This window comes from Bos indicus, chromosome 21, assembly GCF_029378745.1.
Source record: "Bos indicus isolate NIAB-ARS_2022 breed Sahiwal x Tharparkar chromosome 21, NIAB-ARS_B.indTharparkar_mat_pri_1.0, whole genome shotgun sequence".
In the NCBI taxonomy this organism is placed as follows: Eukaryota; Metazoa; Chordata; class Mammalia; order Artiodactyla; family Bovidae; genus Bos; species Bos indicus.
The window spans coordinates 46,654,815-46,679,336 of NC_091780.1; the positions used below are offsets into that span (position 1 = coordinate 46,654,815).

Below are 24,522 nucleotides of genomic sequence, written 5' to 3' on the forward strand. Positions count from 1 at the left end.
ATCCCAGGGACCGGGAGCCTGGTAGGCTGCAGTCCATGAGGTCGCTAAGAGTCAGACACGACTGAGCAACTTCACTTTCACTTTTCACCTTCATGCATTGGAGAAGGAAATGGCAACCCACTCCAGTGTTCTTGCCTGGAGAATCCCAGGGATGGGGGAGCCTGGTGGGAGGCCGTCTATGGGGTCGCACAGAGTCAGACACGACTGAAGCGATTTAGCAGTAGCAGCAGCAGAGATAATGCAAAAGTAAAATATTTCAAACGATGTAAGAAAAATTGAATAAAATTAAATCACTGAGATCCCATAATGTATCTTAGAGTAATAAAAGGGTCCAGTGGATTCTCATGGGGACTGAACGATATAATGGATTGTATCCTATTTATAAAAAATAAATTTTCTCTTTATCCCTGGGAGAAAAATTAAGAAAAACTAAAAGTCATGAAATACCAGTCCTTACAAATAGTTGCTCAAAAGAAACCAAAAAGCTACAGTTTTGTCTAGTGACCCCAACTAGTATCTCTAGGGTTAACAATCATAAAATGTTTTCAGTTAAAGTTACAGGATAAGAAGTATCTCTTAAAGAACTAAAAACTTTATAATGTGGCAGAGAACACAGGGGCAGAGTTCTGAGTCCATGTTTTCTTTCCCCATAAGGCTTGGCAAGTGTGTTTGTTCTTGGAAATCCTAATACTCAAACCAAAGAAAATTGGTCCAGGGTGGATAGCTGACCACCTTGAGAATGTGAACTCCTTTTTTCCCCAGGTTTTGAATCATACAAAACAAACTCAGGACACTGGAACCAAAGGGCTGGGTCAAAGCTAACAGCACCATGGAGCTCAAAGTCTCGGAGAAAACCAGATGGCAAAGGCATCTTTGAAGCCAAACTTCAAACGAAGCAAAGCCAGTATGCAGAATCCAGATAACAGGCCCGTGTGAGGGAGAGAGGGTGACCAATCCTGGGTGAACTTCCTGCAATTTGAATTATTCACATTCTTTATAACAACACCCTTTTACTTAAGTCGGAATTGGTTTTCTGTTTCTTGGAAACAACAAAATCCCTAAAACAGAAATCAGTGCCAGGAATAGGATTGTATTAGGCACTGAGTGAAAAATGTAGAACTGTCTGTGGAGTGGAGGCAGAGGGCTGGGGTAAAGGCGTGGGTGCAGAGATTCCCCAGTCCCATAGAAATCGGGTGGCATAAAGGTAAGCGGTGGCGAGATACCTGAACAACTGCCCCAAATCTCTTGAGCCCAAGCCACATCACTAAAGCCAAAGCCTCAGATATAAGTTCTCGGATGTTGAGATGCGGGAATGTGTTAATTCCCTATGGACGTGAAAGTCAGTGGCAAGGAGTTCTCAGTACCAGGTTGTTTGGCTAAAAGTATATTGGAAAAAGCAGGTAATTATGAGCAGTAAGCCAGGCTTTCTTCCTGCCAACTTATTATGTATCTATATTTCATATTCTTTTCTGCTTAGATTGTTGAAGGTAAGATCCAAATATTATTCATTAATTTGGAAAAAGTCAGGGCTCAAGAGCCTGGCAGTTGAAAGGACGATAGCTAGCAATAGCTAGACTGGTTGAGGAAGCTTAGCCTTTTTCCACAGGATGTTTGCCTATCACCCCCGTGGCCCCCAATTCCCAATCTCTAGTAAAACATGTCCCTAGACTGGAATGTAACTGTGGAGGGGGTGTTAAGGGTAGACTAGGGAAGAAGTGCTTCCTGCCCTGTAGTCCTCTTTCAGGTCACTTTTCCTCCTTTATTCTCTTGAGGACAGAGCCATTAAGAATAATGGGGTCTAAGGAGAGCTGAATAACAAAAATCCTGAAGGAATGGTCATTAGGTGGCCTGGTGATTAAGGGTGCAAGCTTACTCTACCCTCTATTTCCCTCAGAAATTCCTGGCATCACCTTTCAGTCAGTGACACACTCAAGAAAGACAATGATTGAGAGCCTGCTAACATACTGGGCAGTCACCACCAGAACTGTAGTCTTAAGCAGTTATACCAACTCATACCAACATGGTGCATCCTGGCCTCTTCTGGAGGCTCCAACTCAAGTAGGAAAGCATGCTGGCACCAGACAATACTTACTGGAGAGAGAAGGACTCTCTAATGCCCTTCTGAAGAGCAGGTCTGAAAGGACAATTGAAAAAGGAAATCCTTCTAATGGCCAGATCCTAGGACTGGCAGGTGTGAGTTAGGAACTTACTTTGCTAAGAGCCAAGAAACAGATTTGGGGTATTTATTTTAGGGGCAGACCAATGATCAGTTAATGATCCTATTTTCTAAGTTTCTTCGCCACCTCTTAAGTCATCCTCCTTTTTCAACTGATCCTTTTTGTTGAGGTTTCTCCTATTGTATTGCTGATGTAACGGTAGTAAAACATGCCAATAAACCCAGAGGTGGTCATTCTGGCAGGACGGTGATTATGAACACCAGATAGAGACTGAAGGGCAGGCATTTGTCACTGTTCCTGTAATACCGGATCACATTAAGCAAGATTATAGACATTAGTGGAAACAGTTCATCCACGTGTCGTTCTTGGGAATAGTTTTAAAGTCCCATTTTTTTTTTTAACCAGGTGACCCCATTTTTAAGGCCTCCACAAATGATGGTGCAAGGTCGTGTGTACACGGCATATTTCTATGAAGAGGTTCTGCCCCATCGACCTGGCCACAACTGACTGAGACCCCCGATCCCACTGACATTCAGCCTCTAAAGGACTTAAAGGTAAGAAACACAGAGACAGGTAAGCAAGCAGTAGTCCATGGAATTGTGAGGTTCTATAGAGCTGGGTTCAGAACATGCACCATGGAACTTCAAAGGTCATGGGTACAGGGCTCCAGGTCACCCATGTGAGGAAGCAGAAATGAAGAGGCCTTCAGGGGAACCAGTTTACAGAGAATACAATAGATGCATAGGTGATTGTGAGTAAGAGAAAAGGAATGAGGAGGAGGAAGACAGAGGGCAAAAGACAGAGAGGGAGAGCAGAAAGCAAGGAGGGCAGAGACAGACACAGAACTCGAAAGAGCCAGAGGCAGATAGAGACACAGCAAAAGAGATGAACAAATCTGCTGGGGACTTTCTGGACGCCACAATGTCGAGCTATATTTTCTGCAATAAATTCCGTATTTCTGATCCTTTTTAATAACTTTGCTTTACAAGCTTTTTAAGGCAGATTTCTGATTCTTACAACCAAACAATTCTTGAGCGAAATATCTGCTCCTTGATTATGGCTGCTTTAAATTTTTTTTTAGTTGAGGTATAGTGGATTTACAACATTGTGTTCTGGGTGTACAGAATAGTGATCATCTGCAAATTATATTTCATTATAGGTTATTACAAGATAATGGGTCTAGTTTCCTGTGCTGTACAGGGCACTTATCCTTATTGCTTCTGTTTTACACATAGTAGTTCCCATCTGTTGTTAATCCCACATCCTTAAATTGTCTCTTCTCACATCCCTCTCACCTTTGGTAACTGCAGGTTTGTTTTCTAGGTCCGTGAGTCTGTTTGTTTTATATATATTCATTTATATATTTTTTAGATTTCACGTAAGTGATATTATAAGTTTTGTCTTTCTGTGTTTGACTTCACTAAGCATAATATTCTCCAGGTCTTCAGTAAGCATAATATTCTCCAGGTCTACTCATGTTGCTGCAAATGGCAGTTACTCCATTTTCTTAGGGCTAATATTCCACTGTATATATACACGTCGTCTTCAGCACTGTTGATGGGCACTTAGGTTGCTTCCATTTCTTGGCTATTGTGTATAATGCTGCTGTAAACACTAGGGTGCATGTTATCTTTTTTGGTGTGTTTTCTCTGGAAATATAGCCAGGAGAGGAGTTACAGGATCATGATAGTTCTCAGGTTTTTTTAAGGAACCTCTGCAGTACCACACCAGTTTACATTCCAAACAAGTGTATGAAGGTTTCTTTTCTCCACAGCCTCTCCAGTATTTGTTCTTTTTAATGACAGCCATTCTGACAGGAGAGTTATCCCATTGTGGTTCTGATTTGCATTTTGCTAATTACTTAGGAAATAACAATGTTGAGTATCTTTCATGCACCTGTTGACTATCTGCCTTCTTCAGAAAAATGTCTGTTCAAGTTGCTTGCCCATTGTTTGATTGGATATTTTGATGAGTTCTATGAGCAGTTTGGATATTTTGAATATTAACCCGTCAGTCACATCCTTGTGCAAATGTCTTCTCCCATTCCATACGTTGTCTTTTTGTTGATGGTTTTCTTTGCTATGCAAAAACTTGTAGTTTAACTAGGTTCCATCTGTTTGTTTATTTCTCTTGTATTGGGAGATTGATCCAAGAAAACATTGCTATACAACTTATGTTAGACTGTTTCGCCTATGTTCTCAGAGTTTTATGGTTTTGTTTTTTTTTTTAACTTTACAATATTGTATTGGTTTTGCCATATATCAACATGTCTTATATTTAGGCCTTTTAACCATTTTTATTCTTGTATACTCTATGAGGAAATGTTCCAGTTTCACTTGGAGAGACTGGCTTTTCTCCACTATATATTCTTGCCTCCTGTGTCACTGATTAATTGATCATAGGTATATGGGCATTTAAATGTTTAATTTGGAACTATGGAAATATATGTACTGCCTAATATAAAACTGGGGCAGTCCAAAGAGGGGAGGTGCTCAAGGAAAAGGGACTATGTAAGTTGTAATATCTTAACTACTTTCCAAAGACTTAGTTTTAGTCAACAGTAATAACATTTACTAAGCACTTCCTTTATGTCAGACAGGCTCAAAAGCTGTACATGCGTATCTCAACTATTGTTCATTACAAATGTAGTTCATTACAAATTAGAACATTACAAACGAACATTTCATTACAAATGTATTGTTCATTACAAATGTATTATCCTAACATTTTACAGATAAGGTAATTAACGCCCAGTGAGATTAAGTAACTTGCTTAAGGTCACATAGTCAATAAGAATAAAAGATATGTGTGTGTGCTGTGCTCAGTCATGTCTGACTCTCTGAGGCCCCATGAACTGTAGCCTGCCAGGCTCTTCTGTCCATGGAATTTTCTAGGCAAGAATAGTGGAGTGGGTTGCCATTTCCTTCTCCAGGGGATCTTCCCAACCCAGGGATGGAACTCACCTCTCTTGAGCTTCCTGCACTGACAGGCGAAATCCTCACCACTGCATTACCTGGAAGGAGAAGGCAATGGCACCCCACTCCAGTAATCCTGCATGGAAAATCCCATGGACGGAAGAGCCTGGTGGGCTGCAGTCCATGGGGTCGCTAAGAGTCAGACCCGACTGAAGCGACTTCACTTTCACTTTTCACTTTCATGCATTGGAGAAGGAAATGGCAACCCACTCCAGTGTTCTTGCCTGGAGAATCCCAGGGACGGGGGAGCCTGGTGGGCTGCTGTCTATGGGGTCGCACAGAGTCGGACATGACTGAAGCGACTTAGCAGCAGCAGCACCACCTGGGAAGCCCCTAAAAGGTTTGATCTATTTATTTAGATTAAATTGACACTTGGAAAAGAATATATGCACTTAAAATTCATTTCAAACTTTTATTGAATGCCTATTATGTACAAATTACTGTTTTAAACTAAAACTGGTTAACATCAATGTTAAAAATATAAAGTCTTCTTAAACATCACTATTCAAAATAAACCTTTCTGTGATAAACACACATGCACACAAAGATGTACTTTCTAATTAAGGTTTTCAATTTTCAAAATACCTCCTTTAAAACAGAAGGGAATAAATTCCAACAATGCTACTTTCAACGCATTAACTATCTTAAAGTATACTGGAATATTTAAAGACTGCTTGCTGCAAAGTGGACTCACATGAAAATGAACCTTGATTTCAGAGGTAAGTCTACTATTAATAAAAACGCTGCAATTAATTAAATGGATATGTAAGTTACACATATCTAAAAAAAATAAAATGACAATGAGAATGAGAGGAGCTTTTCATGGAAGGTGACGTGTTGCCATGGATTCTGTTTCTCTTGATTTTCTGAGCAGAGCTTGTTTGAGGGCACTAATTTTCTCATCAAGTTCAGCCAGTGAATAGTTCTGCTGTAAACAATAACATAAATTGCTGAGTAAGACTTTTAATGCAGGTAAAGTGCTAAATGTACTATAAATACATAAAATATCCAAAAGCATGGTAAATAACTTTTCTCATGAGAATAATTTTTAAATTGAACCATATATGTTGACTATGCTATAAATTTAAAGACATAAGACAACAAGGCTTAAGTATTTCTTTCTTTTGATTTTCTAATGACTAAGCTATCTTGGACCTTTTATACTTTGAAAGGGTCATAAAAACATTTTTTCAACTGCCTATTCTCATAGTCAATAGTTAAAAAAAAAAAAAAGTTTAATTGCTTAAAGTAACTGGGAATTCTCTTTTAATAGCCAAGGTAGTTGACTGCAGTTAATCTGAAAAAAAAAAAGGGGGGGACATTCAAATTTCAAAGTTTTACAATTAAAAATAGAAGGAGATCAAGATTGCAAAGGAGGTGGAGCTCACCTCTGCAAACAATCAAAATATACATGTGGAAAAACTATCACAGAAAATTAACTTGAAATGGCAGAATTATACAACCAAAGCTGCAAGGAAGATCTCTACGAAACCAGGTAATACAGAAAAACCAAACATCAGGTCAGGACTTGTGCCCCTGGGATGGATATGTAAGGCAGAGAAGGTTTCCAAGGGAGGAACGCTGGCATTGGGGAGGGAGCAAGCAGGCTAAGCCATAATCTGGGAATTCCAGTCCTGGGGTCCTGCACAGGGGCGACAAGTCCCCACGCCTGCTGGGAAATCCACTGCGACAGACGGAAGGGCTGGTGAAGCCCAGACTCTATGGGGAGGAGCGCTTGTGCTGGCTTCCCGATAATCAGGGTGCAGAGAGCCTTACACTGGCAGATGCTGCCTTGCTAGATCTCTCATTCTAAAGGGGTGAACACCGCCAGCCTTGTTCACTCCATACCACAGCCTGCGCGATCTGGGCCAAACACACACTGGGGAAAGACCCTGTTCAGCTACGCAGAAACAGAAAAGGGTGCCAAGAGTATGATCGGGGTGGGAAGGAGGTGGCCACTGTCAGAGCACTCAGGAACACGGTGGTTTGTCTCCCAGTATGAGTCCAGCATGTCCACTCCACACTGCAGCTTAGAGGAGCTTTGGGCACTAACAGAAGAGCCACAGAGGAAGCCCAAATCCTGGACAGCAGAGCAGCCACCTCAGTTCCTACAATCACCATGCTCTGGCCTCCTCCATACCTTTGCACTAGATCTGGGACAAATACAAAAATAAGCCACAATAAAGGCTTCTGTGTATGAAATAAGCTACACTGATATACTACACAGCACATGGAATAGAACCAATATTTTATAATAACTAAGTGGAGTATAACCTGTAAAAAATAATTTATTAAATGTTGAAATGATAATATTGGATGAACATGAATTTTTAAAGATTCAATTAATACAGTAGTACTGTGAACAGGGGTGGACTAAAGTCAACTTTGCTAGACACCTTTTTTGACTTAGATGCTAATTAGCCGTATCTGCAGAAGGAAAGCAGATGAGATTTAAACTGAACATTTATTATTTTTCAGCATTTTGTAATCGACACTTTCTTCTACAGTTAACATCTGGATAAATTTTAATAATAGTTATCTGACCCTTCTGAGTCACTCCATGTCCTTAAAATGACACATTAATTTATGTTGCCCTTTTCTTCCAGTCCTAAATCCCAGGATATGACCTAAAAGCAACCACAGTAGAAACTTTTATTAACAAGAAAGGTATAAAACCAAACTATTTCAGAAACCAAAATAAAAATATAGTAACTTACTTGAGATGGTTGAACTTTTCTTCTTTTTCCAGAAAAGTTCTAGATTAAAAGTAAAAAAAAAAAAAAGTAATCAATACTTAGAAAATCTAAATAATTTTTCTTTATAGAAGAGTGAACAAAATAAGGAGAACCCTGGCAGAAATAAAGCCCACAAACTCACTGAGCACTATCTGTAACTGACACCTGCTTTTTTCTACTTTGGAAGTTACCCTCCAAAGATGGTATTAAAAGTATAAGCGGTAATGTCAGAACATGCTTGTCCCTGGCTATACACAACTATACTTTAGCCGTTAATTTCCACCTTGTATTGAGGCCTAGTGATTGTGGTAAGAGGAGCTCTGTGGATCTTCTACTTCGTTTCCTTTCTTAGAACATTCCTATCCCAGGATATTGAACAGGTAAGGCAGCAATAGTCAGAGAGAAACAGAATGTGGAATACCAGGCAGCAGGGTGAAAATAGTCAAACACACCCTTGACTATAATGGGCACTGTCTGCGTGACTCAGGGGACTAACGATTCCACCCCACTGGTCATCAGTGACCACAACAGGCAAGGGCCTCGTTCTGGCCAGCAATTAAGGAGAGGTCAGCTGGGAATTAGGGAAGAGCTTCTGCAGAAAACTTCCTCACTTCTAAGAGAAAGCCATCTAGGAGGCAGTTCTTCTGGACGCTGTTGTCATCTGGACAGGACACCAGAAAACACGGTAGGTAGCTATCTTACCATCTGCCTGGGGAAAAAGTCAGCACCAAGCAGAGCTGAGACGGGAAAGAGCTCAGTTCTTTGACAGTCATGATTTAGCCCAATAAATCAATTTACCGTGAAGACTGCATTACTGTTGAACTTCCTGTGTTATAAGATTATTTTCATACTGTTTAAGTCAGTTTGAGTATAAATTTCTATTACTTGAAGCTAATAACATTTTCACCAACATACTGCTGTGTGGTTTTTTAAACCCTGATCTAATAAATGATTGCTTGACTTTGTTCTTAGTTTCACAGACCTACGAGGCCTTGAATGGCAAATTATATTAGTACATTAGTACATCTGACAAAGAAATGTCAACACAGGCAGTAAAATTTTCTCGTGAACATCTGCAACCACGAAGATTTAAAGCTGTTTTCAAAGAATACTGAGGTATGCCTCTTGTGAGTAGTTTCTAGCAAGTGGGAAATCAGTAAGTGTTAGAATAAATATGGAAGTGCCTACATAAACACGCATCTTCCTGTGCCAAACTGAGCAGGATACTGTGGTGGGGCTTATGGGCAGGTAAGGGCTCAATTTTTAATTTGGTCCCCACCCAGTCTCAAACCTTCCCAAGAGGTGGCTTTTGACACAGCAATGAAAACACACTTCCCCTTGTTTTCCTAACAGCTTAACCTGTAAAATATGGCAAGTTTCCATGTCATTGAGCAATCAGATTAATGTATCATGAAACCAAAGTGAGAAGTATCAGAATAAGGCCATCAGTGGTTCAATGACTTAAAAGAAACCCACGCTCTGAGGAAACTTATTGGTAAGCAGACCTCTTTCATGACCAACCCCTTTCTTTACTTCTAATCTGTTGTAAAGGGTAACCGATTGTCAAGGGTGACAGGGGAGTGCCTTAAATGTTTCGTCCCTTCTAGTCCCACTGCCCTGTTTCAGACCTTCATTTCTCCCTGCTGTGGGCAATGATATGTTTCTGAACTTTGACTCCAAACTCTAACTCATGCTTTCACAATGCCACCAGACAGAAACCCATTCAAGGTTTCTCTTTCTCAAAAACTTAATTAACTCAGTGCTCCCTTCTCCCCACGCTTCCCTTTAGAACCAGGACTTAACCATTATGGACTAGAGTTATGATTCCATCTAATCAGTGCTTTCAAACAAAGTCAACATCCCTTTAAAAATCCAATAGCTAATTATCAGCCAAGTCCTATCCATTCATTTGCACATTTATGTAATGCCTACTAGATTCTGCGTTCAAAGATGAACAAGACAGTTCCTGCCCTTCAGAGGCTAAAAATTTAGTGTGAAAAACAGACACATAAACATGTAAGTGATAAATGCTATCAAATGAACAAAGTGCTATGGAAATATACTCGTGAAGAATGTTATACTTACCGTTTTCCAGGGTCATAATTTAAAAATCAGTAAGTAATTATCTGGACATACTCATAAAGATTGTACCTCTTAAATGGTCTGTTAAGCAATGCACTCAAAAATTTTAAAACCTTACTACCTTCAAATTTTTCCACGTTGAATGTGAAGGGTAAAGATCTTTAGAACTACCACATTAAAAGTTTAAACATATACTAATCTTTGTTGTAATTCCTGCTTTATATACATTAACTTTTTTTGAGTTTATGTGTGTTTCATAAATGAAAAAAACTTTACATAAGCTACTTTTTTTTTAGGAACCAAACATAATTTATATCATTTTTCTGTTTATGTTTCCCTTTTCATATGCTGTGCTGCACGGTTACCCATGATAATCTCATCCAACTGTGTTTAGAATTTACCTACATGTGAATCTGGATTAGATACATTTCATTTAAAAACTTTTCATAAATTTGATTTCTAACAAAAGTTCAATCCTTAGGAAATTTAATGGGTTCAATATTACTTCCTACCATTGGAAGCTAGAAGACTGCTACATATCTAGTCTATTCTTCAAGAGTCTACAGAAAAGACATGTAAAATTATGCAACTGCCATTATGAGTACTCTCAGCAAGAGGAAAGTAAGAGTGGTGAATAATGTGCGAGGTCATTTGCAGGATGTGTATCAATCTCTCACACACAACGACAGCTCTAGAGCTGGTTCCATTCTGAGAAAGGAATGCAGCTCCTATAGCTGGGACATTCCTCTGTTATGGAAGAGTGGGTATGAAATCTTTGCCTTTGAGTCTGTACCATACATATTCAGAGGCCTTAAGGACAAAACCAGTTTGTTTAAACACTTCAGTGTTTTGTGCTTGTAGCTCACTATTAACTTGGATATGTCATTTCAAATACTAATCCAGAAATGATCCCTCTAATCAAATACATGTTTAATATATTTGGAAAAAAAATTTTTAAAGCACTAGTTTTATTACAAGTATGACAACCCAACACATACAGGCCAATCCTGTTGACATTTATAATACTTCCTGCGTCTGAAGTTAGTTTCAGACTTCAGGCCTCTGACAGTCTCAATGTTCTTACCCATTCTACCTATCACGTCTATATTGTCTCTCCCAATTATATCAAGTATTAAGTCCTACCTACATCTTCAAAAGTTTACCTGATACTTCTAACTGCATATCCTGCTGATTGTAAGTCCACATTTCCTCCCAAAATATCTCCTCCTCCAGATTTTATTTCTACCAATGATAGTATTATTTTTCTAACCAAAGACTAGACTCATTCTGGCTATACAATCAATTATCAATCTTTGCCAACCTTTCTTTCCTACTGTCAGTGGCACTAATCTTTTCTATTCTTGCTCTCATGTCCTTGTTTCAGGATCGCACTTCACATTTAAGCTGATATAATACTGTCTTCTTTAGTCTCTCCCTTTTCATATATCTTATAGAGTAGTATCAGATGAATCTTCTACCATTTGCACAAGTCTTTTCCCTGCTCAAAAATTCTCACAGCATTTAAACCTTAAATTTCTTTTAAGGTCTTCTACAATCTATCTCTACCTCTTTAACCAAACGTTCTACCCCGTGTATAAAGAATCCCCCAAAATAAGATTATGATTTGAAGGGGTTGTCCTTTTGTTAATTAAATTTAGTAACAGAGCTATGTTAAGCTTTTAAAATCCAAATCAGAGAGAAAAAAGATTGAAGGGCCAAGATCCACTGAAGGTATGTAATTCTATAATACTCTCTTATAAGATGAGTTCTATTGTTAACAAGAATTATATTAACAAGATATGAAACTCAACTAGAAAAAATAACCTGCCTAAGGATTTCTTAGTGAAGGCAGCTTGAATGGGGAAAACTTATGGTGTGTTACTGTAGGAAAAGGCATACAATCTCTATGAAGTTTCCTAGGAAGAGGCAAAGGAAAATCCTCAAGATGGAAAGGCCTTTGCATTTATGTAGAACCACCAACAAATCTCAAATTAGAGGAGAAGGCCAGAGGAGTTGTACGACTTACCCGTGTTTATACAGCTACCTCTAAATGGTTTCTGAAATTAAATAAATGCTCATGTTTACTGAGGTTTTACCTTGCGCTACACAGCATGCTAGGTGCCTGACTGGCATTATCTCATTTAATCCCTGCTTCAGCCCTCAGTACTTTAATCAGCCTCATTTTATATTGGAGGTAAGTAAATCACTAAAACTCTCTAAATTATTGAGCTTTAAGATTCACTGCTCACTTTGGTTATTTGACTTACCTTCTTCATCTGGAAATATTCCTTTTTTGTACCTTACCCTAATACCAACTTGAAACTTTGGAAAGATCGCTGTTATTCCTAAAATAATCCTGTTTTCACCAGTGACTTATAATGATCCATGCTAATTGAGTTATTTTACATAATATTTCAGAAATAAGAGTTTTAGTAAATTTAAAACTTTAGTTCACTTTTACGTTAGTTCTTTCGAATATGGCATTGCTTTAAAACACACACACACACACACACCCCCAAAGCCCCAGAAAAGGCAGGTGTTATGTATAATCACCCCAGAAGACTGAGGAAAATAACACAATGAGCCCAGGATCAGTTGTCTGAAACATGCTAATATGACAAAGATACTTATCAGCACAGATTGTTTTTTAGTGTTCTTGGAAAAGGAGAAAAATGAAGACTAGTCTTTCAGAAAGTCTGCAGAGAGAGGGATTAAAGAGGCAGAGGGATAATGGAGAATAAGGCCCCAGAGGAAGCCTCTGTTTTACAAGACAGCAAGTTCAGAGCAATAGGGCTATTCAGGCTTATTATGCCACAAAAAAAAGGCTTGAATTTGGGTAATGTGCCATGACATAACTCTTCAAAAAAATTATGTCCATAATACAACATTAAAAATCTCAATCTTTAAAGAACTAGGTAACTCTTTACTCAGAACTATGTTCATTCATCACTGAACTATTAAAAGTTTTTTGCACACAGATCTATGAGTGAATTGTTACATGATAATCCTAAAATAACACTTATTTTTTCTTAAAGATACTTATACTTACTACAGATTGAAAATATTCAGGAGAGATGCCTTCTAATTCAAGGATTTTGTCCTCAAGTTTTTTAATTCTCTGATAAATGTCTCTTGGCACTGGACCGCCTAAATACATGAAAAGAAACTGAGACATTACTGGATAATTCTTACGGTTTTATCCTTAAAATACCATGCAAAGACACTTATGCAAAAGAATGGGAACTATTTAAACTTAAGAAAATAAATTAACAGGAGTAAAACAGAATGAAATCTTTAGCAAACATTTTCATATTATACACTATGGGATATATTATTGTACCACACTTCTCCCCAAAGCCCCATTTATGCTTCCTATGTGGCTAGGCATGTTGTTTTATGTTAAGTTCATCTGATAAAGATATTTAATAGTTCCCATACAGAACAACTTGTATCTCTGACAGACTCTGATACTTACTTAGGAGGAGAAAAATGCACAGTGACAACTGACAATTCAGTGGTCGCAATATGTCATATTTTCTTCAATTTAAACTTCTCCTTACATGCCGTATTTTCTCCTTTAACTCAGAAGGACTTTTTATAAAAAAGAGCTTTACCATAATTCTTAACTAACTTTCTAGGGAGTGGACTGGTAAAATTAAGGTTACTGAGATTTCAAGGTTATGATTATATCCCAAGTTCTTCCATTCCTCAGCACCCTCCAGTGCAAACATTCTGGTCAAAAGCACCACCTCTCCCTGGATTATCATAACCTCCAAATTGGTCTAGTTGATTCTGCCTTGCATGCCTCAAGTCTGTTTACAACACAGCTGCCAATGATCCTTTAAAAATGTAATTCAGATAGTGTTAGTTCTCTGCTCAAAACCTTTCAACACCTTCACACCTCACTCACATTAAAAAAAAAAAAAAACCTTTACAGTAGTCTACAAGGTCCTATACAATCTGGACACTGTCCCCACATACCATTCCAGCTATCTGACCTTTTTCTGTTATTCAACTAGGCCAAATACTCTTACAACTTCAGCACTCGTGGTTCTCTCTACCTCTGTATTCACAAGGCTAACTCTTGCCAACTTCAGGTCTTGGCTCAAAAGTTACCGTATCAGTAAGGCCTTCTCTGACCACTCTTTAAAAAATACCAGAGCTGCCACCTCCCCCTACCCAACACTCCCTCCCTTATTTTTCTCTAAACCCACTGACGTTCTATATATTTTGCTCATATATTGCCTGTTTCTTCACTCTAATAATATAGGCTCTAAGAAGGCAAAATTTTTTGTTTTGTTTATTGGGTATGGCTGTGCAGCCTGTGCACTGCACAAACCTAGGAAGCATCAGTTCACAGACTGCACAGGTACTCAATATGTACTGCATGAATAAATACCTTTGATAGTCATTATGCAATTAAGAATATTCACATCCAAAGTATCAACTTGTTAAATACAAAAACTCTAGAAATATGTTTTTTTCGGAAAACTAGTTTTTAGGAGCTTGGTTTTTCCTGCTCTTGAATAAAGGAAAATGAATAACTTACTCATCTGACTTTGCTCCTGCTGCTCCCTTTCGCTAGAATGTCCTCTGCTGCACCTCTGCACCTTTCAAGAACCAGTTCAAGCTTCACTGGGTCAACAAAGCACTGCCTGAATCTCTTCACAAAGAGGCTCCTTGAGCCCCACCATAATCTTCCTTTAACATCCCCCGTCACTATAAATCTTTCTTCCACAGATTATGAAGTCCTCGAAGCCAGGAACTGTGATTACATCGTCTCAGTTATCCCTCCTGTCTAAAACAGTGCTTTGCATATAGTAGGCATTCAACAGGTACTTCTCAAAATTAGCTACTGGATACTATTAGATTTAATAAACCAGTCAATCCTATTATACAGTTGTAGTTTTAGTTAGTTCTGGGAGAATTCATTTTAATGCTTATCTCTTATTATCCTCAATGGTTTACTCATTCTCTTATTATCTTCTACCTCCATCCACAAACACACCAGCTAGACTGGATTTAGAAATTCCCCGAACCGTATTTTGTGCCTCTGTGCATAATGATATTTATAAGATAGAACTGACAGGATCTGATGACTAAATGGGGAAGGATACTGAGGCTTTATAGCCAGTTAAGTTCTAGGTTTGATTTCCTGTTTCCACTTACTACATTGGGCTTGCTGCTTGAGTTCCCAGAACTTCAGTTTCTTTTTCTGAAAGGGTAATAGCACCAACACCTCACAAGGTAGCTAAATATTAAGTGAACTGATATACGTATAATACTTTCAGAGTGACTGGCACTTAATAAATGTTAGTCACTTCCCCAATGGCATGTCTTTATTTATATGCTTGTCTTCCCTGGAAAATCTTAAAGGACTAGGGTCACACCTTTTAATACTTTGTACCTAGCACGGTGATAAGAATGAGAGAGATGGTCATGAAATTGATGGAAGTGTAAGGGGAGGAAGAGGAACACAACCACATGAACTGTGAACTCCTTAGGAGTAGGGACTATGCTTTCTTCACTTTTCTACCCATCAGAACAATGCTTTGTACATGACAAACCCTCAATGAAAATTTGGTGAATAAATGAATTGGAATTCCTTTAACCACTTCCAAAGGTCCACTACAGGGCACTGCCAGGCACTCTGCTTACCTGTTTGCAATCGCAAGTGAGCCTCAATATTCTGCAGTCGTTCTTCTACAGCCTGATTACCACAATCTCGGAGCATGCTGTTAGGGTTATGGCCCGACCCCGGAATTCCTTCAGATCTAGTCTGTGGTCCATATGTATTCACAACTCTAGAAACTAAGTTCAAAAACTTTGAGTCTACTAAATTTACATTTCAAAACTCATAAACTCTCTCTCCCAAATAGTACTGTACGTTCTTTTCATACCACAAGTAGGAAGAAAGGCAAGATTTTTTTTAATAAATAAAATAAAATTTTATAGGAAAGTAATTTCTATTCCATTTTGCTTATAATTAAGAATAAGCGTCTGTCAATGATGAAAATATTATGTGGTGGATACTTACCTTTTACATGACTTTTAAACCCAGGGTAAGGAGTAAAAATCGCATCAGTTCTTGCACAACTATTTTCTAAGAAGAATTTAGATGAGTATAAGTTTAAGTATATTCTTAACTACAAATGTACATTTTGATAACCCTTCAATAATGCATATATTACTCATACGCATAATCAGAGAACATCTAATCTTATCTAATGTCTGATTTATATACAGAAAAGTCCTCAACATTCAGTGGCATAATTTAATTTTTAACAAATACCAACATTCCTAAAGACCATCTGTGTCTTTGGAGAAAATAATTTATATATTATAGAAAGTTAAAAATGTGTAATCTAAAGAGATATTCAATTTCAACATAGAAATAGGCAAAGCTCAGTTTTTTACTGAAATATAAAAAATACAGCATATAAAAAATACAGCATTTGTGACATTGCTTGCTCATCTAATTAGGGAACATCAAATATAAAAGATTATGCATTTAATACATTTGTATTTCAGAATACCACACAAAAAGACCTTGAAATCTACAACACATACTTTTACACTTGCCTAGATTTTCGATGCTCATTTTTTTAAAATCCCTAAACACAAAAGCTATCTATATCTTTCCTGACTATCCCTTTCAGAAAACACAATTTTAAGAAGGATACCATGTGAAAATTTGTTGCAAATTTTTTCTAAATGGAAAAGTATAATTTCTTTCAAGTTAGATATCAACAAATAAATTAGGGGGAAAGTTGGAATGATATTACTATATAAACAAAATAATCTTTAAAATGATGTTAAGTAAAACCATGTACTGCAGTAAAAATCCTAAAAAATTCTCCTTGATTATTTTATAATAAAAATGGATGGTAAAAGATACTGAAAGAAAGTTCTTTTCCCTAGGGAATCTGACTTTTAAAAAAAGCTAATGTATGTATGTTGGTCAACTGAGAGGTCCTGAAAGGAACACATTACAATACATCTGAATTTTTTCAGTCTAAATTTCCTTGAGATAGTTCTGCTGACACAAACCGTGGGAATAAAATTCCAAATTTGCTTATCTTTTATATATAGATACCAGACAGAGTCATTTTCTTTTTCTTTTTGAAACCTCAAAATATGTTTAAAGGGCCATCACCTCTCCATTCTCTTTCTACCATTTCATGGGGCTAAGGGTTAAAAAAAAGAAGCTATCATCCATTCCAGAGCTATATTCCAAATACATAGATTAACTGACCCATTAGAGAGAAATTCAGCATGGTGTGAAGACATTGAATGTATGAGTGCTAGTCACTCTCCACAGCAATTCTTCCCAGCACTGTTTGGAAGCCAGCAAGGGATTGAATGGGCCAAGGAATCCTGCTGAGCATTTCAATTCTTGTCAATTTCTATCCCCTGGTGGTTTATAATAATAGAGTTAGCAGGGAGAGCAGAGGAATAACATTAGTGACACATGTGCTTGCTCCCTCAACAAACCCTTGCTCATGGGTTGCCTGCAGTTTGATTGTCGTACCTGAGATTTTGCCACTGCCGCACCTGTTCTGAAAAGCTAACAGTAAAATATACCAAATCTAGAGATACGCGTGTATAATGTGAATAACAGGAAAGGCTGAATTTAGGACCCACCTTGAGCCTATTATTACTTCATTATGAAGAGAATCAGTGCACCAATGTGGTATGAGTCAATTCTAGGTTCATCTGACAATTCAGTATTCGTAATAATTAGTCAAGAGATATTAGAGGCAACAAGAAAATGCCTCATCCCAATTAGGAACGCTTCTCCACAATTTTTTCTAAGAACTACTTGTTCTGATTATTACTATGATGCCTGAATATGATCTATGCCAGTGCTTTGCAATTTTGTATTCTGCAGCATACCTGCAGATCTGTAAATACACTATAGCATCATGTGAAGAGGAAAGGAGATTCTGATGAAAAACAGCAAACGTATGCACAGTATGAAAGAAACGAAAGAAGCATAAGATACCACAGTCTTGATGACAAATTGGTTTTATCATGACATAAAACCTTCCAAACAGCTAAGGAGCAGTGAGAAAACTGCTCCCTCTTGAGGAGTATGAACTTTACTAAGTTTAACTTCATGTATTAATATCATAATTTCATAAGTACCTTTAGACTTAAAATTTATGTAGCTCAGCTCCTTACTAGTGTGACTAAGCAACCCTGTCATCCATACGTTATCTTCATTTCCTAAAGGAACTTTAAAACAATCTCTTCACCTGTGGTAAACATTTGCCTTTTCACGTTAGCATCTGATTTCTGTATAACCAAAATGAAAACCATTTTGCAATACATTCTATTATTAAACAGAAGAAAATTTTGCTGTCTTAGTTTCCAAATAAACCTGTGAAATAATTAAACTGTGTTCTTAATGTTATCCATTAAAAAAAAAAAAAGATCATTAAAATCCTAAATAAAACTAACTTCTTCTAGGTAGTTACCTTGATTACAGTCAATAACATTGCAAAATTCCCTGACGTTGTTTTCATTGATTTCAGCTTGCTTTCTTTCAATAAATGCAGATATTCGTCTGTCAATCTGCAAACAATAAGTATATGCATCTTAATTCAAACATAGTAAAATTTAAAAAAATACTCCCTTGGCCCCCCAAAACCCAACTTCTTACTTCTGCTTTTCCGGCCTTTATCTGAACTACTTCTGGATCAAAATGGACCTGTGTCTTTTTCACATCTCCTAAATCACTGTCTTTGTGCTTTTCTTCCTCTTCCAGGTCTCCAATGGGAAAGTTGGCATTTACTTCATTCTTGTTCCCTGTTTCTGTTTTTCCTATTTCTTCAGCAACAGTTGTATTCTCCTCTTTAATCAGAGGCTGAAGTTTTGCTAAAAAAGGCTGAGAAAAACACAATTCCATCTGCTGAGGTTCAAACTGATCAAAATTAATCACATTTACCATATTTATATAAATTTCAGCTAAGTAAAAGCAATATTCAGTATCAATTAACTAAATATAGAAGGTTGGCATCATACATAGATCTGACGACATGTAAGTGTTTTTGCTGTTCTCTATTATTGTGACCAATATCACTTGCTATAAATCTATTTAAAGAAAAAAGGAAAGAAGAGAAAGAAAACCTGAGGAAATTTAAAATTTTCTTTGAGGGAATCATTCTGTCACTCATCTTTTATTTTGTGCCAAATCAAAGCTTCAGCCTCTGGCACCAATGCCACTTAATTAACATGTCATTCAAATGCCTCCTCAGAACACTAAGGCTTAGTATTTTTCCTCCTTAACACAAGAGCCAGTGCTCTCACTCAGCAAAGCCCTGCATTAGCACTGTATCACTGGAGATTCTCCACTTGAAACTGCAGTTGGCCAAAGTGAATGAGAGAGCATAGACATGAAATATATAGGTGTTATGCTGAGTGAACACTCAGGCTTTTCCTGACATGACATCTTCTTGGGTCATGAATTTACATTTTTAAAAAGAAAATGAACAAGGGAAAAAAAAAAAAAAAACTACCAAGAGCCATAGCTGAAAGAGGTAGATGCCTACAATACTAGTGGGGAATACAACTCTATCATATAAATTATACTACCATCCCCTCCAACACACACACAAAACTAGGCCTCCACTGAGTCCTACAGCTCACTGCTTCCACCCTCAAAACTATGGTTAACTATTACTTTTAACATGAAACAGTTAAAATTTCCCATAAAGTCATTGAATAGAGGGCTGAAAATTGTCTACTCCACTAATCAAAACATACCAACACTTGTCAAAGTTCCAGTTATTTTTTCATACCACAATTTTGCTTCCTTTGTCTGCTATACCAAAAGTTCTTCTGAATCCTTGTATCTTAATGGCACTAAACTGACCAATCCAAACCTTTATGACACTTCATATTTTATACTTTGACTAGAGATAAACTATAAACTTCTATCAATTATAAATGCAAATATGTTCACGTGGAAACCAGTAAGGTCATAATACTGTTTGGTTATTGAACTGAAATATTAAAAAAAATATAGCAATACTATTATAGAGTAACAATTCAGTGTTGGCTTTTAATATAAAGAATGAATTATTTCAAACTCTTAAGATGATAAAATAGTGACCGGCTACTTACTAATATGAGACATTAATGTCACAGAAATTACTTTCTTTTTAAAAACTATGCTGAAACTGTTTAATTGCAATAGACACTCCAGGATGTGTCATGCTGGGATAATGCCACTTCTTGAACCACTGAAAGCACTCCATGAGCCTCCAAACTCACCCAAGGCATGGAATCATTATCATAGCATGACACACACCTGCCGTGTCTTATTGCTTAATTATAACCCACCATAGATGCAACTGTATTCAATTTTCAGTGCAAGTCTGGAATCGAATAGAATTGCATTCATTCAGTTGTCACACCTACATCAGCCCATTCGGCTATATTCCTGTAACTGTCCTGATCACTATGTAAATTAAAAGATTTGGATCCAATCTGGCTGAAGTAACCTTTTATTAATAACAGTATTAATAAGGTGTTAAGACAGAACCTACAAATACTTCAGTGTACAATTTAGCTACAATTAATTTCTAGTCTCAATATGGAGTTAACATTTTTAACAAGAAATTTACCTGTAAATATAAAACGTGTTGCTCAAGTGCACTAAAGAGAAAAGCGGGCTGGAGTGCCGAGAGGCTCTGGAGCTTGTTCCAATCGATTGTAATTTTCACCACATCGTCTCTGAGGTTAAGCTTTAAAGGGGCAAACCAGCAATATCACAAAAATTACATGATTAAGCTGTACATATGGGACTGTCACAAAAATAAGATTTCTATAGAGTAACATGCCATTTAGTTCAAAGTTCTCAAGTTTTTAATGATACATAAAAGTGCTCTACCTAGTTACCACTCCAAAAAGGCAAGAAAGGTCCAATTCTTAGAAAAAAGCAGATGACATCTCTTAATTCTTTTCTTGGGTCTGTGTAATGGGACCACCTCACAGGCAAAACTATCCAGGAAAGATGAAAAGGTGAGGCTTTTTTTTTTTTTTTTTTGATAATTCAGCATCTAAAAACTTTTGGATAGGGGCCAACAAATGCTTGCCCTATTCAAAATCCTACTGCTTCTAGCTAAGAGCATTAAATACAGGGGGGAGGTACATTTATGAAAGTTCTGATTTCAAAATTTCTGCATTTCTTTTTGTTAAATATGTACATAAATACGTAACAAATATATCATTCCTCTGATGTCTTCCGAATCACATTTTCATTGTTTTCAATTTTAATGAATTATTTTTAATTTAAAAATCAACTCATACGTTCATATTCATATATATTAGAAAGTCTGCGGATACGTGGCAGCATATATTTACTTCAAATAAAAATTAAACTATTATTTAGCTGTGGAAATCTGAAATTTAAAAACAAATGCTTTTCCACAATAGTGAAATAAACAGCCAGAGACTGGATGGAAAGGTCAGACTCACTGCTAAACAGTATTTTCTAGTAAAGTATAAGAGTTTATCATACGAAAATGTCTCATAAATTGGCTATGTATGACCTATTATGATAAAATTATATATAGAAAACTACCACAAACCTGAATATAAAATTAATATCAAGATGAGTGAACATTTTAGAGGGAAAGCCTCCATCTTTAGCATTTCAAGTGAATAAAAGTGAATCACTGTAAACATTTTTAGGGACACGTGTGTTATGGCATATATCCTGCATCGCAGGATCAAGTTAACTCTTATTTTTTCAGAAATCATTTATTTAAAATTACTCATGTTTTCTACAAAATAAGGACAAGTGTTCTATTAGTTAGGATCTTATGAACTGTGATTATAATAAAACAAAAAAAATCAATGTACCAAAGAGATCCAAAGTTCCCCAAAAGGCACTATACGAATGAACACTGTATGACCACCCTTTGACAGAAATATTTAAAGTCCATATTAGACAAGTGTAAAGAAGTTTTGTGTAGGATGCACTGGCAAAAATTAGTTTGTTATTTTAACTAAGGTTTTATATTAAGATAACCATATTAATCTTAATTTCTATTTTTAATGCTTATAAAGGTTTCCTTAGACAACAGTTTATGCATGGAAGTAACCCATCACTGTACTTTTACAGTTCTGAAGGAATCTATAGTTGATTATAACAAATTTACAAATACAGTTTGGGGATAACGCAGGCAAATCCTCAACCAAAGCAAAGCATCAAATTTTCTAGAGAAAATAACTTACAGAAATTAAATTGAATGTCTGGATTATAGTCTCATTTCAATTTATCAGAATTACGTAAGCTTTCAAGTGCAAGATACTCAGTCTTTGAAGAAACCACGTTAACAATGTCACAAATTAACTTTAAAACTATCCCCAATACATCCAACTATTATTCAACAAATTCCCTATTAGTAATATATGAATTCTGTGACTTGTAACCATTCAATCAAAAAGGTATTAGTCTGTCATTAATATGGACTATTTAAAATACACATTTCAGTAAAAACTTTATTACACTAATATAAAAATCCAAGTTAACAATAAATATTTCTTCAGCTTGGTAAAACGCAGCAACCAGAGGCAAAATCAGTATTCAATAAATTCAAAATCTGGGCTAGAAAAATTTTAACATCTGATTTTATGTTTCCTATTGAGGAGAGCTAATAACACAATGATACTATATAGAAGGAACTAGGCATTTTACAACATACAATTTTTTAAATTCCTTAATCTTGTTTCAAAAGGAAATACTTATTTCCACCAGGAACAATTTTATAAGTATAGTACTCTGGCTTTCATTATCTTTAACAGTACATCTCAAAATATAAAGAGTATCACCAAACTGGCTAGCATTTAATTGATGAGAGTCTTATTTAGTCTTATTTTATGGTCCCTTTACTCTGTCATGAAAACTAACCAAATATTTACTCTAAATATTTTTGACATGTGACATAAGTATATTTTAACATCACTATTTTTACCTACAGAATGTTTAAAATTTTTAAATGAGTTTTAAAAATTCATTATGCAAACTATTTCAAAAGATAGGTTTAAATTAATGTTTTTAAAAAGTATCTCATCAGTGGTGGGGGGGTACTTTTGTAAACTATAGGTGAGTATAAACTTTTTTCATCTTGATATTAGGATTAAAAAAAAGTTCCAATGTCCACGCCATAGAAAGTTCTCAAACTTTTAAACCATTTACAGGTCTTGAGTCTTCAGACTGAAATAATTAACCTAAGTCTTAAAAAATAAATAAATAAAAGTTCTAAGTCCTTGACAAACTAATGAGTTTAAAAGTTATAACTTTTAGCTGACTCTATTAATAATCATCCCATTACTCCAAAATGAATGTTTAACTAAGACCAATGCTCTTTGTAAGTCAGGACAAACACTGAAATTTTTTAAAATACTGAAATAACCTTTTAAAAGACTGATTCACCATCTACCCAAGGCTTTTAAAAATAATTTTCACAAATCAAACACTCTATTTTCAAAAAAGGAAGTTACCGTTATCTTCAACACAAATGCCTAAGTCCAAGATTTTTTTTTTAAAGATTTCTTTTTGAAAGCAGATAAACGTATTTTCAAGCTGTTTCTCATTTAAAATTTGCTTTGCATTTACATCAGTGAACAGTGCCTTCAGTGTAAGGAGTATCTTTATTTAAGCTCCATTTTATTATGACATTTCTACAAAAGCTATCTACCAGCCAGTTAAACTAATAAATAGTTGAATTACAAGTTAAACAACTTGTGATGCAAGCTGTATAGACCAAGGGTAACTCAGCCAACTTTATGCTAGAAACAGTATAGATTATTTTTTTTTTCTCTTCCTCCTCGTTTTAAAGGGGAAGAGATGCAAGCTACGGCCAGAAGGAAAAAAATAAACAAAAGCAAGTGAATCGTAAGAGCAAATCACCCTAAAGAGGCGGAGAGAGCGCTTTTCCAGAAATCTCAGGCCCCACGAACCTATCAATTTCTACAATGAATGAACTGGAAGAAAAACGATCCTGAGGCTCCAGGTGCCTCCCAAACCATCAGAAAAGCTCTTCCGTATCCATTCTCTCCAAGCCTGTTTCTTACTGAGCCGCGTTTATCACTCACACTAGCCTCATTCACTCTTGGTGAGAAGAGCTGCAAATCTAGCCTGTCACCGGTCATGATCTAACCTGCGCGGCCATCCTCACTCAGCCCACAGGCTACCGGGCCCACGCTCCTCCCCCAGCCTCTGCTACTCCAGCCGGGTCCCACACCCTGCAGGCCTCCGGTGCCCCCTGCCTCCGCGCACGGGAAAATGGGGGGAGGGGCAGGCCGCTTCCCAAACCCCTACTCCACAGAACCTCACTCACTTGTCCAGCCAGGTTATGCAAGGAGCGAAAGACTTCGCAGACTATCTCTCGGGAGAGGCTGGGGCTGCAGCTCCGCTCCAGGCCCCTGTCACCGATGGTCGGGCGACTAAGCTCAGCGGCAGCAGCCATGACACTTTCTGAGGCTGCCCCCGCCAGCACCAAAGTGCGCTCACAACCCACCCCTCCCTCATCGCCTCGG

The 24,522-nt window shown here is 37.0% G+C and overlaps 1 protein-coding gene across 9 annotated transcripts; it reads right to left on the reverse strand.

The window, feature by feature from the left end:
* Positions 1-5,550: 5,550 nt before the first annotated feature.
* MBIP (MAP3K12 binding inhibitory protein 1) lies at positions 5,551-24,522 on the reverse strand. 9 transcript variants are annotated; one of them, XM_070775464.1, is made up of 11 exons: positions 24,324-24,522; positions 20,601-20,720; positions 18,635-18,859; positions 18,450-18,546; positions 16,007-16,072; positions 15,628-15,780; positions 13,019-13,116; positions 11,996-12,026; positions 7,870-7,908; positions 7,697-7,779; positions 5,551-6,077 (listed from the first exon to the last, which is right to left on the reverse strand). In XM_070775464.1, exons 1-10 carry the CDS (start codon positions 24,450-24,452, stop codon positions 7,706-7,708), a joined length of 1,032 nt encoding a protein of 343 aa, XP_070631565.1. In that variant the 5' UTR covers positions 24,453-24,522; the 3' UTR covers positions 5,551-6,077; positions 7,697-7,705. The 9 variants fall into 9 exon arrangements, with proteins under 9 accessions (XP_070631565.1, XP_070631564.1, XP_019839324.2 ...); XM_070775463.1 differs by having other exon boundaries at positions 5,551-6,080; XM_019983765.2 differs by lacking the exon at positions 11,996-12,026 and having other exon boundaries at positions 24,324-24,521.

Coding starts and splice junctions, on each gene's coding strand:
- MBIP (XM_019983762.2), bottom strand. CDS start 24,452: ATGGCTGCTGCCGCTGAGCTTAGTCGCCCGACCATCGGTGACAGGGGC. Junction 18,547..18,634: donor TAAAGGCCGGAAAAGCAGAA/GTAAGAAGTTGG, acceptor TATTGTTTGCAG/ATTGACAGACGAATATCTGC. Junction 6,081..7,869: donor GAAAAGTTCAACCATCTCAA/GTAAGTTACTAT, acceptor TATTGTTTACAG/CAGAACTATTCACTGGCTGA.